The sequence below is a fragment of the Hemiscyllium ocellatum genome, chromosome 4 (assembly GCF_020745735.1).
Source record: "Hemiscyllium ocellatum isolate sHemOce1 chromosome 4, sHemOce1.pat.X.cur, whole genome shotgun sequence".
NCBI classification, from domain to species: Eukaryota; Metazoa; Chordata; class Chondrichthyes; order Orectolobiformes; family Hemiscylliidae; genus Hemiscyllium; species Hemiscyllium ocellatum.
The window spans coordinates 136,060,450-136,074,689 of NC_083404.1; the positions used below are offsets into that span (position 1 = coordinate 136,060,450).

The following is a 14,240-nucleotide window of genomic DNA, read 5'->3' on the forward strand; positions in this document are numbered from 1 at the left end:
AAAAGGTTCTTAGTATCTACCCTATCTAAACCCCTAATCATCTTATACACTTCTATCAGATCTCCCCTAAACCTTCTCTTCTCCAATGAGAACAGCCCCAAGTGCCTCAGCCTTTCCTCATACGATCTTCCTACCATTCCAGGCAACATCCTGGTAAACCTCCTCTGCACTCGTTCTAAAGCTTCCACATCCTTCCTATAGTATGGCGACCAAAACTGCACACAATACTCCAGATGAGGCCTCACCAGAGTCTTATACAACTGCAACATGACCTCAGGACTCCGGAACTCAATTCCTCTGCCAATAAAGCCCAGTACACCATATGCCTTCCTCACAGCACTATTTACCTGGGTGGCAACTTTCAGAGATCTGTGTACATAGACACCAAGATCCCTCTGCTCATCCACACTACCAAGTAGCCTACCATTAGCCCAGTAATCCATCATCTTGTTATTCCTACCAAAGTGAACGACTTCGCACTTAGCTACATTGAATTCCATTTGCCACATTTCCGCCCAGCTCTGCAACTTATCTATATCCCGCTGTAACCTACCACTTCCTTCCTCACTATCCACAACTCCACCGACTTTCGTGTCATCCGCAAACTTGCTTACCCAGCTTTCAAGTCCTTCCTCTAGATCATTTATAAAGATAACAAAAAGCAATGGTCCCAAAACAGATCCTTGTGGTACACCGCTAGTAACTGCGCTCCAAGATGAACATAATCCATCAACTACTACCCTCTGTCTCCTTCCAGCCAGCCAATTCCTAATCCAAACCTCTAATGTATCCTCAATGCCATACCTCTGAAGTTTTAGCATTAGCCTACCATGGGGAACCTTATCGAACGCCTTACTAAAATCCATATACACAACATCTACTGCTTTACCCTCATCCACTTCCTTAGTCACCTTCTCAAAGAACTCAATAAGGTTTGTGAGGCACGACCTGCCCTTCACAAAACCATGCTGGCTATCCCTGATCACGTTATTCCTACCCAGATGTTCATAAATCTTATCCCTTACCATTCTCTCTAAGACTTTGCCCACCACTGAAGTCAGACTCACTGGCCTATAGTTACTAGGGCTATCCCTACTCCCTTTCTTGAACAATGGGACCACATTCGCTATCCTCCAGTCCTCTGGTACTATTCCCGTTGACAATGACGACATAAAAATCCAGGCCAATGGCTCTGCTATCTCCTCCCTAGCTTCCCATAGGATCCTGGGGTAAATGCCATCAGGCCCAGGAGACTTATCTATATTCATCCTTTCCAATATTCCCAAAACCTCTTCCCTGCATATTTCCAGGGCATCCATTCTAATTATTTGTGATTCCATATTCACATCAGCAACAGTGTCCTGTTCCTGAGTGAATACTGATGAAAAGTACTTGGGATTCATGTCCATAGTTCCCTCAAAGTTGCCACCCAGACTGATAGGGTTGTTAAGAAGGCATTTGGTGTGTTGACTTTTCTTAAAAGGGATTGAAATTAAGAGCAGTGAGGTTATGCTCTATAGAGTCCTGGTTAGACCACACTTGGAATATTGTGTTCAGTTCTGGTTGCCTCATTATAGGAAAGATGCAAAAGCTTTGGAGATGGTGCAGAGGACATTTACCAGGATGCTGCCTGGACTAGAGGGCATGTCTTATGAAGAATAGTTGAGGGAGCTAGGGCTTTTTTCATTGGAGCAAAGAAGGAAGAGAGGTGACTTGATAGAGTTGTACAAGATGTTGAGAAGCATAGAGTGGAAAGCCAGAGTCTTTTTCAAATGGCAGAAATGTCTGTCACGAGGGGGCATAATTTTAAGATGATTGGAGGAAGGTTTAGGGGAGATAGATTCTTTACTCAGAGTGGTGGATGCATGGAATGCACTGCCAGCAGTGGTAGTAAAGTCAGGTACATTAGGGACATTTAAGTGACTCTTGGATAGGCACATGGAAGTTAGTAAAATGAAGGAAACTTAGGTTAATTTGATCTCAGAGTAGGATCGAAGACTGGCACAATATCGAGGGCTGAAAGAACAGTACAACACAGTACAGGTTCATGTAACCATCTCTCTTCTCAACCAAGTTAACTATTTTGTCCTATCCTGAAATGCTAATTGTTTGCTGGACTCCTCATTTTGTTTTTGGATTTTTACAAGACCTTTTTTCACTGCAGATAAAACAAGCTTTTTGCCAGTTATGATGTTTTAGGATATACTCCTATGCAAGTGGACCGAAACTAATGAGGATTTAATAACATTTGTTCTTTGGTTTAAGATGAGCAATGTTATCAAGTCACACTACACTTAACCATTTGGAGAATGATCTCGTTCCATACCAGGTTGAAGGGAATCAATTGCAGTGTAACAGGATCATATAGTTGTCAGAAAAAGGTTATAGCTGGGCTGGATGGGTTGAAATGGCTTTGTATTTGAGGTTAAGGGTGGAGTTTTACTCTCTGTCTTCCTGAGAAAATGTCTTCAAAGAAGGTTGATCACTTTGTTTGAGATTTACTGTAAAGGTTCAGAACATTTTTTTTCAAGGATTCCTCAAGGTAATAATGAGATAATGGAATAACTTTACCACTAATTGCATTATGAATAAAGAAAAGGATCAGCTGATTACTTTTGTTTAGATGTTGTCTTCTCATTACATCCCAGGCTGTTAATCAGTAATGAGAAAATGGAAAGGCCAATATTGTGATTTTTAAGAATAATCTTTAAGAATAATCTTTAAGACCTAGGTTATTTTCTAATCAACCTGTTGAGCATAGTTGTTAGGTGCCTCTAGAGCAGGTTGGACTTGAACCCAGGCCACCTGGCTCAGCAAGGGTTTATTCTGCTTCTACGTTTTATGATCTTAAATGCTGAGTGCATAGAGTTAGAACATAGATCAGGCATGATCTTATTGTAGAACAGCCTCAAGAGGCTGAATGATCACGGCTGGCTGTTCCTTTGTCCTTATTTCATCTACATGTAAAACGCTTGAGTTTGTAATGCTGTCTTATTCAGTAAATTAGCTTCTGCAAGGGTAAGGGTAAGGGTAAGTTAGAAGTGTAGGAAAAATAAAATGCAGTTGTTTTAAAATTTTTGCATGGGATCTGGATGCTACTGGCAAGACTATATAATATCATAGTTTTTGAAGTTGGTTTGCTCCTTCAAGTTCAAGCACAGGTGGGACTTGAATGCATACCATCTGGACTAGAGGAAGGGATATTACCACTGTGCCACAAGACCCCTGATGTATTTTGCTTTTATATTTGATTTGGCAAATCTTGATGATAAATAGGATTAAAAAGTAGTTAACAATATCATACTAGGATACAACATTTCACTAAATTGAGCGAAATTTGGAAGATTGTAGAAAATAATTAGGGCCTCCAAGTGTGAAGTTTAGGTAATGCAACAATGAAGTAGCCATTTCTTTGTCATTTTGATATTAAAAATCTGATTAAATTATAAGTTTAATTATAGTGATGAACAAATTGGACACAATTTCATTTTTATTATACCACTGGTGATTTTTGTTTCCGGCATGATGATGCCCTTGGAAGATTTGCATCTTTTGTTATTGCTCATTCATTTAATTACAAATTGACAGTGCTTCTATTTGTTAACGCTTGTTGCAAGTGATCACATTTGTTCATCAGTTTTCTGGGGTTTTTTTCTTTTAAATTATTACAATTTCAACCGATACTTCATTTTCTATTTCCATTTTCGTTTCCTTCCATTTATTGAGGGAAACTAATGTAGTTTAGAACAATGGAAATTGATAGCCAAAGATATTGCTGGAGAGCTGGACTTTGTTGAAACAAAAGTCTTTTTTTTACTGGTGATCTTTCTTATATTAATGCATCGATTTTATTACCTGCGAAGCCAGACTTAAAGCTAGCTATGAAACCTAGACAGCAGGTCAGCCAACAACAAACTTGTGAAAAACCATCAACTTGAACAAGTAATTTTGTTTTTTCCACAGGTGATGCCTGCATCTTTTGTAATGGGTTTGCTTTCTCTTGACGTCTGTTTCTCTTACTTTGTGTTTAAAGTTTTTTTGTGTGGCATGTGTTGGAGTCATTTATAAATAACTTAGTTCTTTGTGCATTTACTTGAAAATTAGTACTAGTTGGTCTGGACCAACTAAAATAAGTGTCTGGGACAGTTCCAAACTGTTGGGGAGGGGGGAAAATCCTTACAATAATTAAACTTTGAGGGCATTCATATTTTTAACCAATGCAAAACATTTTTCAGGGCAAAACCATTGAAGTTTTAACAGCTTTATATCGATCCATTAGGTAAAATCAAGATTGGAACATCCGTATTGAGTGAAACAATAAACAGATCACTTTTTCAAATGATATAGATATTGGGTGACTGTTGCACAACTTTTTCCAGTGACTTATTTGAATGTACGCACCAAATAAAGGTTGATTTAATTGGTTAAACTATGCCATCCTTGTTTCAGCAAATACCTACCTCTTCATGATGCAAGCTCAAGGCAAGATGCTGAGGGACAATGTGCGAACAATAGGCATTTTGATTCGAGACCGCTACACCAAAAGGAATAACACTCTTAATGGCACAGGTAGGCCATCTTTATCACTGTAGTCTAGTTTTCTTTAAAAAAAGTTCACTTCGATTCATCTGGCAGAGGGATCATTGTTTTCCATAATAGCTATTATTACAGAGAGCTTTTGATTTGAGATCTGTATAAGCTCCCAAAAATGACAGCCAGCAGTAAAATAACGATGAACCCTTCTTCAGAGATCCAAATAACTTGCATAGTGAAATATATGCAAGAGGAACTTTGAAACCTGGGTTCTTTTGCTAATTGCAAGCCTCCATACATCAGAGCTTTTACAGCTTCAATAAACTGGATTCAGGCTGTTGCAAAGCTGTTGCCTGAGCCGTGATCATCTTGTGAGCTTATTTTATGGGTCAGTGGGCAACAACACTGGGTTTCTGTGAATTGGTGGCCTCTTTATTTTGTATGCCTAGTGGCAGAGAAGCTACCCTGTCTCTGGATTTGCGTGCTTCTGTTAGGGTTATTTCTCTGCCCTTGTGGATTCAGATAAGCGCTTCCTTATTAAATTGGGTAAGTTTCTAAAACAAACAGTAATTAGAACACCTTCAAAAAAGGTGTTAACTATCTGTCCTTAAGATTTCTGTAATCTGCATGTTTCCGTACACTTGTAATGAGCCCTAAAGTAAGGTATACCTTTTTTAAAAAAAAAGATATTCACTCTGGCAGATGAGATCTGAGTAGGATCAAACAACTGACTGCACTTGAATGTGAGCTTTTTTCACTTTGGTGCTGAGTTATCACCTGTGTGGCATTCTGTTGTTTTTGAACATTCAGTTGGTCAGTTCCATATCTTGTAAGTCTACAATGGCTTACACTTAGTTTCAGTCAGTAAGATGTCCAAGTTGCGTGGAATCCCATTACAGTGGGAACGAAGTTTCCAAACCAAACTATTGAGAATACCACTCTTGAGTAAAGTTATTCTTTGCCTGGTGTAGAGAGTACGTTTATGGAACCAGCAAGAGTGTGGCAGTACTACTGAACAAGAAGTCACCGCTGTGTCATAACACTGGCATTCCTAGTAACACCTCCAAAGCAGTCATTTTTTTTAAAGATCTTATCATGAAATGTGGTCGTTGCTGGCTACGTCAGCATTTATTACCCATCCCTAATTGCCCAAAAGTCCTTTCAGAATGAACTCCAAAGTTGCGGGTCTGGAGTCGCATATAGGTCACTCCAGGTAAGTGAAATAACTCTACAGAGGCTGGTATTCCATCAGCAAGTAGAGGGTCCTCGACGCTGGTCCACTCCCTCAGACTCCGTGTCAGAATGTCTGATGCTCCTCTTTTTATCTGACAGCCAGGGCTCTGTCTGGCTGTTATTCTGGTCCAGTCAGGAACTTGTATTCTGAAAGGTACACCTGGCTGACCCCGTTATCATAAAGATAGCAAATTTCCTTGCCTCAAGGACATTTGTGAAATGGATGAGTTTTTCCAACAGTTAACTGTTTTCATGGTCATCATTAGTTAAGTAATTCCAGATTTTTATTGAATTGAAATTCTACCAGCTGCCTTGGCAGGATTCGAATCTGGGTCCCCAGAAGAACATTGCCTGGGTTTCTGGATTAACAGCCTAATCATAACACCTCTGCATTACTCAAGTCAGAGACTTTAGGACCTTCATGGAAACATCAAAATTGCAGAGCAACAACATGTACACAGGACTGCTGCTTGATTTTAACCAGTACATTCTTTGCTGCTTATCAGCATGTAGCAGTATGAAAACTCCCTTTACTTACTTGGCAAAAACGATATTACTCATTTCTGGCATTAGCTTGCGTGTTTATTGCATCATAAGAATTTGGGGCACTGAAGGAAGCTATTTTTTCCATTGCATTTTTATCCACCCTTTTTCTGGAGCAATCTATACTGGATCATATGCTCTGCATCTATCTCTGAATCTCTCTTTCAATAATTTATCCTTATTTTCCTTTAAAAGGTGGAAGGGCCCATGCCTCAACTAGTTCAAAATTCAACAACTCTACATAAAAGAATACCTTCTCAGTCATTGTGACTTTTAAAATTTATGATTCGCTTTTGCCCTATCAAAAGCCTTTCTAATTTTATAAACATTTAGTCAGTAGGCCTGGGTTCTGTACAGCGCAGCAGGTCAGGCAACATCCGTGGAGCAGGCAAATTGACATTTCAGGAAAAAGCCCTTTATCAGGAATAGGCTGTATTCCTGATGAAGGACTTTTGCCTGGAACGTCGATTTTCCTGCTCCACAGATGCTGCCTGACCTGCTGTGCTTTTCCAGCACCACTCTAAACTCTGGTTTCCAGCATCTGCAGTCCTCACTTTTGCCCTGGATTCTGTAGAGCTAATTGGAGAATAAATTCAGCACAAACTTGTCTCCCTGTCCAGTCTCCTCTAATGAGCCGAACTGACTGGTTAATGGTTAACACTGCTCTGACGAAATTGCAGACCTATAAAGCTCTGAAATTCAATTGCCATAGAAATTTGACTAGCTTCAAACCTCTGCTATTTATCACAAACCAAACCCAGCACTCAAAAAAAAACAGTACATCCCTTTGGACAATGCTCTTTTTCATACTGAAATTGATTCCGAGTTGGAGACTTTTTTTCTAAAGAGAGCTCCAGACACAAGGTAATTGATGATCAGAAGTTTCAACTTTGTGGATGATTTCTGTGGACTCAGCTACATCAGGGACGTCGACATGGTCTTGATAGGCAACTCTTCTCTACACTGCTGCAACCGCAATCATCATGTTGGAAGGTCTGGTTCTTTCTTTCAGGTTAATGACCTTTTCAAAGATCAATGATCTGAAACATTAATTCAGTTTCTCTCTCCACGAAGATTCTTAAAATATTGAACTCGGGTACTCATAGATAAAGTAAATGCAAGTTCGTGCCATAGTACCTACAACTGTACTGATGAAAGGGAACTCAAAAGTATTGCAGTTCTGAACCAGAAAGGGATTCAATTTAACAATTTAGCGACAATGAAATTTAACAACTTAACAACACCAGAGCCCCTCCAGAAATGAAGCAAGTTCTGCACTGCACTGAAGGCTAGACACTATTCAAAACCTAGGCTGCAACTTCTGCCTGAAATCTCTTATAAATAGGAACGCTACCAGCGAACCAAGTTTGAGGGGGTAGCCTTGGAATAGGTTAGAAAGCGCATTTCGAAAAGCAGTATTCTCTTCCAGTCCTGACCTACTGCAATTTATGAAATGTCTATCGTTACCAGTTTTCTACGAGTGTGCGCCCTGGCATGTTATGGAAAACAGACATTCTTGGAAGGCAAAATTGAATGTTTTCAGCTGTAAATTTGCTGAAATGTGTAATTATAAGCAAAACAGATGCCTCAAAAGCAAAGTAAGGGCTTCAGCAAGGGAATAAAGCATATAGTGTGCAAAGCAGCAAATGCCTGTTGTTTTAATCCATTTTGTAAAACAAAATTAAATCTATTAACTATCCTTGGTGTAAACAAAATACTAAATAATGGGCTGTAGTACAATGTGAACGTTTGGCTGCATTATTTGACCATTGATCATTTTCCCCTCTAGATTATCTTGAAGGGTACAATTCGAGTGAATACCTTGGTCAGAGTGGAACCTACCTTCCGGAAGATTTCACATATTCTCCTGGTTTGCCCTGTCCAGAGAAACTACCTTCTATGAGTAAGTAATTTAAATAAACTTATCAATGAATAAACTTGCAACCCCATCTTTTTTGTTTTCTTTATTCTTTGATGGAATGTAGGTATTGTTAAACAGTATTGATAACCTTATTTAAGGAAGGATGTTAAAGTGTTGGAAGCAGTTTCTAGGGAAAAGTTGAATGTGCTAAGTTGAATCTGCTGAAGTTTATAAGAGTAAGAGGTGACTTGATTGAAATATCTAAGATCTTGTGTGGTCTTGACTGGGTGAATGTGGGGAAGATGCTCCCTCTTGTGGGGGAATCTGAGTCACTGTTTTTAATAAAAATGGCATTATCCATTAAAGCAGATGATGCAATAAGTGTTAGGAACTCTGCTTTCAACACTTTTTCAGAAAGAGAGTTATTTGAATACTTTTAATGCTGAGATAGATAGATAGATTCATGCTAAGGGTGTGAAAAGTTATTGGGGATAAGATGGAATGTGGATTTAAGGTTACAATCTGATCAGCCATGATCTTGTTGAATGGTGGATCAGTTTGGAGGGACTGAAGGGCCTAATCCTGCTCCATGTTTATGCATGCTGTCATAATTCAGACATTCAATTTAAAATGACGACAATTTGGTAATCCTGTTGAGCCTTCAATGTATTGACTTGTCTCAAAATTTGGCATTGAGCTATACAACGAGATATTGCGACAAAAGACAAAGCTTGGTAGGAAGGAATGTTTGAAGGGCAGCCTTACAAAGGAGAGGATGAAAGAGTTTTAGAGAAGTAGTTTAAGTTGTAGGACCTTGTCAGATGTCGGCATGGTTATCAACAGTAGCATGATTTAAAATTGAGGCTTGAGAGGCCAGAATCTGGGAGCATGCATTGACCTTGTACAGTTGTGGATCTGGAAGAGATGGAGATAGAGAGTGAGTGATGACATCCTGGGATTAGAAATAGGCCAGGTAAAATTGGAAGGTATGGACACTCAATATGAATTGAGAATATCAAAATAATACATGGCAGGGGGAATGGTTCTAGGGAGCTGTCAAAATAGTTTCTGTATGAATGCCAAATTAGAATGGAACTCTTTTAAGAATCAAATGTTTGATAAAGAAAATTTCAGCCCCCTGTTTCTTTTGTCTAAGATGCACTATACTTCCGTGTTTTATGTTTTAAAAATCTCTGTTTTTCTTTAACCAGAGGGGTTTATTGATGTTAACATGAGTGAAATCAGCATGGAAGAAATCCAGCGTTTATTTTCACAAGATTTAGAAATCCAATATGGAGGCCACTGGAAGCCAAAGGATTGTAAACCCCGCTGGAAGGTGAGGCACTAAATTGTAATAACCTATAGTTTAATTCACCAAAAATACAAAGTAAAATAGTCTGTTTAAAAGGAAAACTAATATTACTTCTGGTCTAATAGTTGCTTGAAAGCTAGTGAGAACACTGTTCACTCCCTGCTCTCTTGTATGGCAATACCACTGTGATTTCAAGTCCTAGCAGGTTAGGAAGAATTTTATGGCATCATGAATTGAACATAAAGAGAGTTTGCTTTTAAAAATTGAATGAAAATTAAATAGCTTAAAAGAAAGAAATTGCAGCAAACAGGTTTTTTTCCTAATAATGGCCAATTCATCATCTTTACACTCTTGATTTGAAATTTTAAAAAATAGTTGGGTTGGAAATGAGATGCTCTTGATTGACCAAATTTCTATGCAACTGTATCTCAGAGGAAATGCTGGCACTACTGGCATTATGAAGTAAAGTTACCATCGTTCTATCTCTTTATAAGTTATGACTTGTGGTATAACCTGAGAGGGGATCACTTGATAAGGAGGATCTGCTGGTGTGGGAATTGAACTCATGCTGCTGGCATCACTCTGTGTTGCAAACAGCTACGCAGCCAACTGAGCTAACCATCCCCTCAGTTTAAAGAGAAAAGATCTTCAGCTCAAGTGGTAATTATTGGAGGCAATGGGAGTGTTAGATGAGTCCAGTGAGCGACTATATTGCACATCTAACCATATTTGGGGCGATACAGTGGCTCAGCGGTTAGCACTGCTGTCTCACAGCGCCAGGGACCAGGGATTGATTCTAGCCTCTAGTGACTGTCTGTGTGAAGTTTGCACATTCTCCCCGTGTCTGTGTAGGTTTCCTCCGGGTGCTCTGGGTTTCCTCTCACAGTCCAAAGATGTGCAGGTTAGTTGCATTGGCTGTGCTAAATTGCCCGTAGTGTTCAGGGATGTATAGGTGAGGTTCATTAGTCGGGGGTAAATATAATAGGGTAAGGAGTAGGTCTGGGTGGGTTACTCTTCAGAGGGTCCGTGAGGACTTGCTGGGCTGAACAGCCTGTTTCCACTCTGTAGGGATTCTATGATTCTAAATAGAGTTTCGCAGCAATTCCAATTGCGTCAGAGAACCATATTATTTTAGGATAATGCTTCTTTGATTGCAAAATAACAATGACAAGATTATTTATATTTTATAGGTGGCAATTCTTATTCCATTCCGCAACAGGCATGAACATCTCCCAATTTTGTTTCGGCATTTGATTCCAATGCTTCAACGACAACATGTGCAGTTTGGCTTCTATGTCATTGAACAGGTAAAACCTTTTGACAGGAAACCAACTGAGCCCCTAGCAGCATGTTTCATTTAGATAAAGTAAACATTAGACTGCCATTTAAGTTTTCTTATTTACTGGAGAACTGTGGTCCCTGTGGCCTTTACCCCCAGGTAAATAGTCAGTAAATATTCCCACTCTGGATAGCTGTCTCACATATATATAATGGTTAATTGGCTGTTAATTGACCTGACGTAGGACTTGCATGCATTAGAAGAAGGGAAGATCTGCCTTGGAGACCTGCCGAATAATTGGAGACTGGCAGCCTCCAGTGGCAGCAGTTCCATCCAAATAGTCAAAGTTTGTGATGCCTGCAGGAAGCTGGGAGTGGAGGTTAGTCTAGTGGTCGTACCATGATAAGGGCGTTGAATACATCAAGGGTGGTAAAGGTGGGTAAGTGAGGTATACTGGTCAAATTAGACACAAGTCTGTTACGGTGAGAGGGACACTTTGGTCTGTTTTGGCCTAAAGGTTGGCTCAGTGCCAAACCGTCTCATAACCAACTCCCCAACCCACTGATAAAATTCTAGTGTGGGTTAGGATGGGCATATTGGCAGTGAGGTTGGCTCTCCCTAGATTTTAGATGACTACATGCCAGTGGGGGAGTCTTAAATCTAGCTCAGGGTGTCAGGTTGTGGCATTTGGAATTAATTGGGAGCACAGTGATTTGTGTTATAGCTGGGTCATCAAGAGACCTTGGTTAATGAGTGTGAGAGAGGATTTCAAAGCCCACTTTGGCAGCTGGGGAGGTTGAATTCATTTAATTTAAATCTACATTTAAAAAATCATCGACAACAAACCATCAGACTTGGCTTAGTAAGTCACACTATTGTATCAAAAACTGCTTCTGCAGTGGTCCAAGAAAGTGGCTTATGGTCACCACCTCAAGCACAATGATGAGTGGTCATTAGATGCTTGCCTTGCCAAAGATGTCCATGTCCGATGAAGGAAGAAATGATTGTTCTATATTAGCCTGTTGATCACTCTGAAGGTGACCTACCTGAATGGTTTCTAGAATATTGTCAGACACCTGGGCATACTTTGCATGTTGCTGTTGAATACATGCCATGAGACATTGGCGTTGGAAGGGAGAAAAGATGGACACAAAGGGTTTTAAATTAAATTAAGGGTTTTTTCACTGGTTAAGTCTGGATTGCTTACATAGTACAGGTATAATCACTAGATGGCACTAAATAACAAAACTCTAGGTATGTTGATGATTGTATAGCTGGCCAGTGTAGTTTCCTTTTGCTTATCTGACTGGACACCCCACTTATCTTAACCTTAGTTGATTTTTGACCATTTATAAAATTCTATCACTGATGAGAAAAGTTTTAGTACTCCTAAGCATGTTTTTTTTCCTCCAGTTGATGTTACACTTTCCTCCTGAAGACACCAACTTCCCTCTCCTTGTGGTAGGGGCAGACACAACCTTTAATTGCCACATCCTAACAAATTGTCCTTCCCAGTTGACTGTCCAATATTAATATTCTCTCCCATCTTTGTGTTTGAATACCTATATGATTTCATTCCACTCTGTAACTTCTCCCTGCAGCCCTATAACCCGTTGTTCCTTTGATGCTGACCTGATATGCATCACCCATCCTTTCATCCCATTTTTGTGCTGCCTTCAGTTGCTTTGTTTCTGTTCTGTAAATTCTTCCTGTGAAACTGGTGGCATTTGTCTTCTCTTCCTTTAAGACCTTCCTTAAAATCAAGTCTTCGGCCTAGTTTTTTTTTTGTACCCCTCATAATCAATCCTCCTTTGGCTTGTTTTTATGTTTTCACGACTGCCTCTTCGAAGGCAAACACTGTAGCACATTTTATCTTAGTCCAAGTGGCTGTATAATTTTTTTATTGCTAAGCACTCTCATCATCCTATTAAGTCTTGCCTGGCTTTGATTTTATTTCTTCTTGTGGAGCTCTCAGTTGAACATTAATCAATGATGTTCAGAATACCTGTGGTTTCTGAGGCATCCAATGTCTCTGAAAGTTCTAACAGCCTTGAACTACCCATTGAGACCCCCCTGAAAGTAATTCAACAATAACATCCTTTATCACACCAATACTCAATATCTCATTGGTACTCCTTTGATACAATTGTCAGGACAAAATTCTGCAATTATTTTGAGCTTTCATGAGATGTGTACAATGCTAGCATTTATGACTCCTCCTTACTGGCTCCTGATGATGGTGGTGAGTTGCTGCCTTGAACTGCTGTTGTCCATTTGATATAGGTACATTCTGCTATTATGAAGGGAGCACTAGGATTTTGACAATGACAGTGAAGGCATTATAGGTCTAAGTGAGAATAGTGATTGACTTGGAGGGGACCTTGCAGATGGTGTTCCCGTGCAACTAATGCCCTTGTCCTTCTGGTTGGCAGAGATCACTGGTTTGGAAGGTGCTCCCAAACGAATCTTGAGTTGCATCTACAAAGTGCACTGCAGCATCTTATTGACTGCCACATTTTCCATGTTATTACTGTCCAGAACTTTGAAACATCTTATGCTCCTGTAAACAACAAATGAAATTGTAATAGAAATACAAGCCTTTCAAGTCTTCTTTTTTCCTCTTTCACCACCCTAGGCTGGTAACTATCCTTTCAATCGTGCGATGCTATTTAACGTTGGTTTTATGGAGGCTATGAAGGATTTAGATTGGGACTGTCTCATTTTCCATGATGTTGATCACATTCCAGAAAGTGATCGCAACTACTATGGATGTGGGCAGATGCCAAGGCATTTTGCATCAAAGCTGGACAAGTACATGTACCTGTAAGTATCTGGTGCACTTTTTTTATTTGTCTTGATAGTACAAAATCTGAAATTGTTTTTGGTGAGGGGATGTGGGGGGGGCAAAAAGTGATTGCATAACCTCTCAAATTGTAAGCACTGAAATTGGAAGGAAAACTGTGTCACAGTAGTTAAGTGGTAGTGGTATGGTTACAGTGTCACTGGACTAGTAATTTAAAACCCCAAGCTAATGTAGATGTGGGTTCAAATCCAGCATTGCAGGTAGTAAAACTTGAACTGAATGAAAATCTGGAACTAAAAGCTAATCCAACAGCGTCCGTGTAACTACTGTGAATTGATCAAAAAGAAAGCATCTGGTTCACTGATGTCTATTTAGACAGGGTAAATGCAGGAAAGACATTCTTAATTACCTGAGAGTCCAGAACCAGGGGTCACAGTCTATGATTATGGAGTAGGCCATTTAGGACCAGGATGAAAAATGTCTGCACCCAGAGAGTGGCGAGCCTGTGGAATTCTCTGCCACAGAAAGCAGTGGACGCCAAAACATTGAAATATTTTCAAGAAAGAGTTAGTTCTTGAGGCTCAAGGAATCAGTGTGTGGGGAGAAAGCAGGAACAGACACTAAGTTGAATTAATAGCTGTGACCATGTTAAATAGCAGAGTAGGCTTGAAGGGCT

At 39.7% G+C, this 14,240-nt stretch overlaps 1 protein-coding gene across 1 annotated transcript in view; it reads left to right on the top strand.

Annotated features, from left to right (window-relative positions):
• The window catches only part of b4galt6 (UDP-Gal:betaGlcNAc beta 1,4- galactosyltransferase, polypeptide 6), a 67,770-nt gene that overhangs the window by 39,802 nt on the left and 13,728 nt on the right, over nt 1-14,240 (top strand). Inside the window, exons 2-6 of the mRNA XM_060823886.1 lie at nt 4,450-4,569; nt 8,099-8,212; nt 9,382-9,506; nt 10,673-10,789; nt 13,397-13,584. Of these exons, the coding sequence (XP_060679869.1) occupies nt 4,450-4,569; nt 8,099-8,212; nt 9,382-9,506; nt 10,673-10,789; nt 13,397-13,584 (664 nt within the window). The remainder of the gene's footprint in view (nt 1-4,449; nt 4,570-8,098; nt 8,213-9,381; nt 9,507-10,672; nt 10,790-13,396; nt 13,585-14,240) is intronic.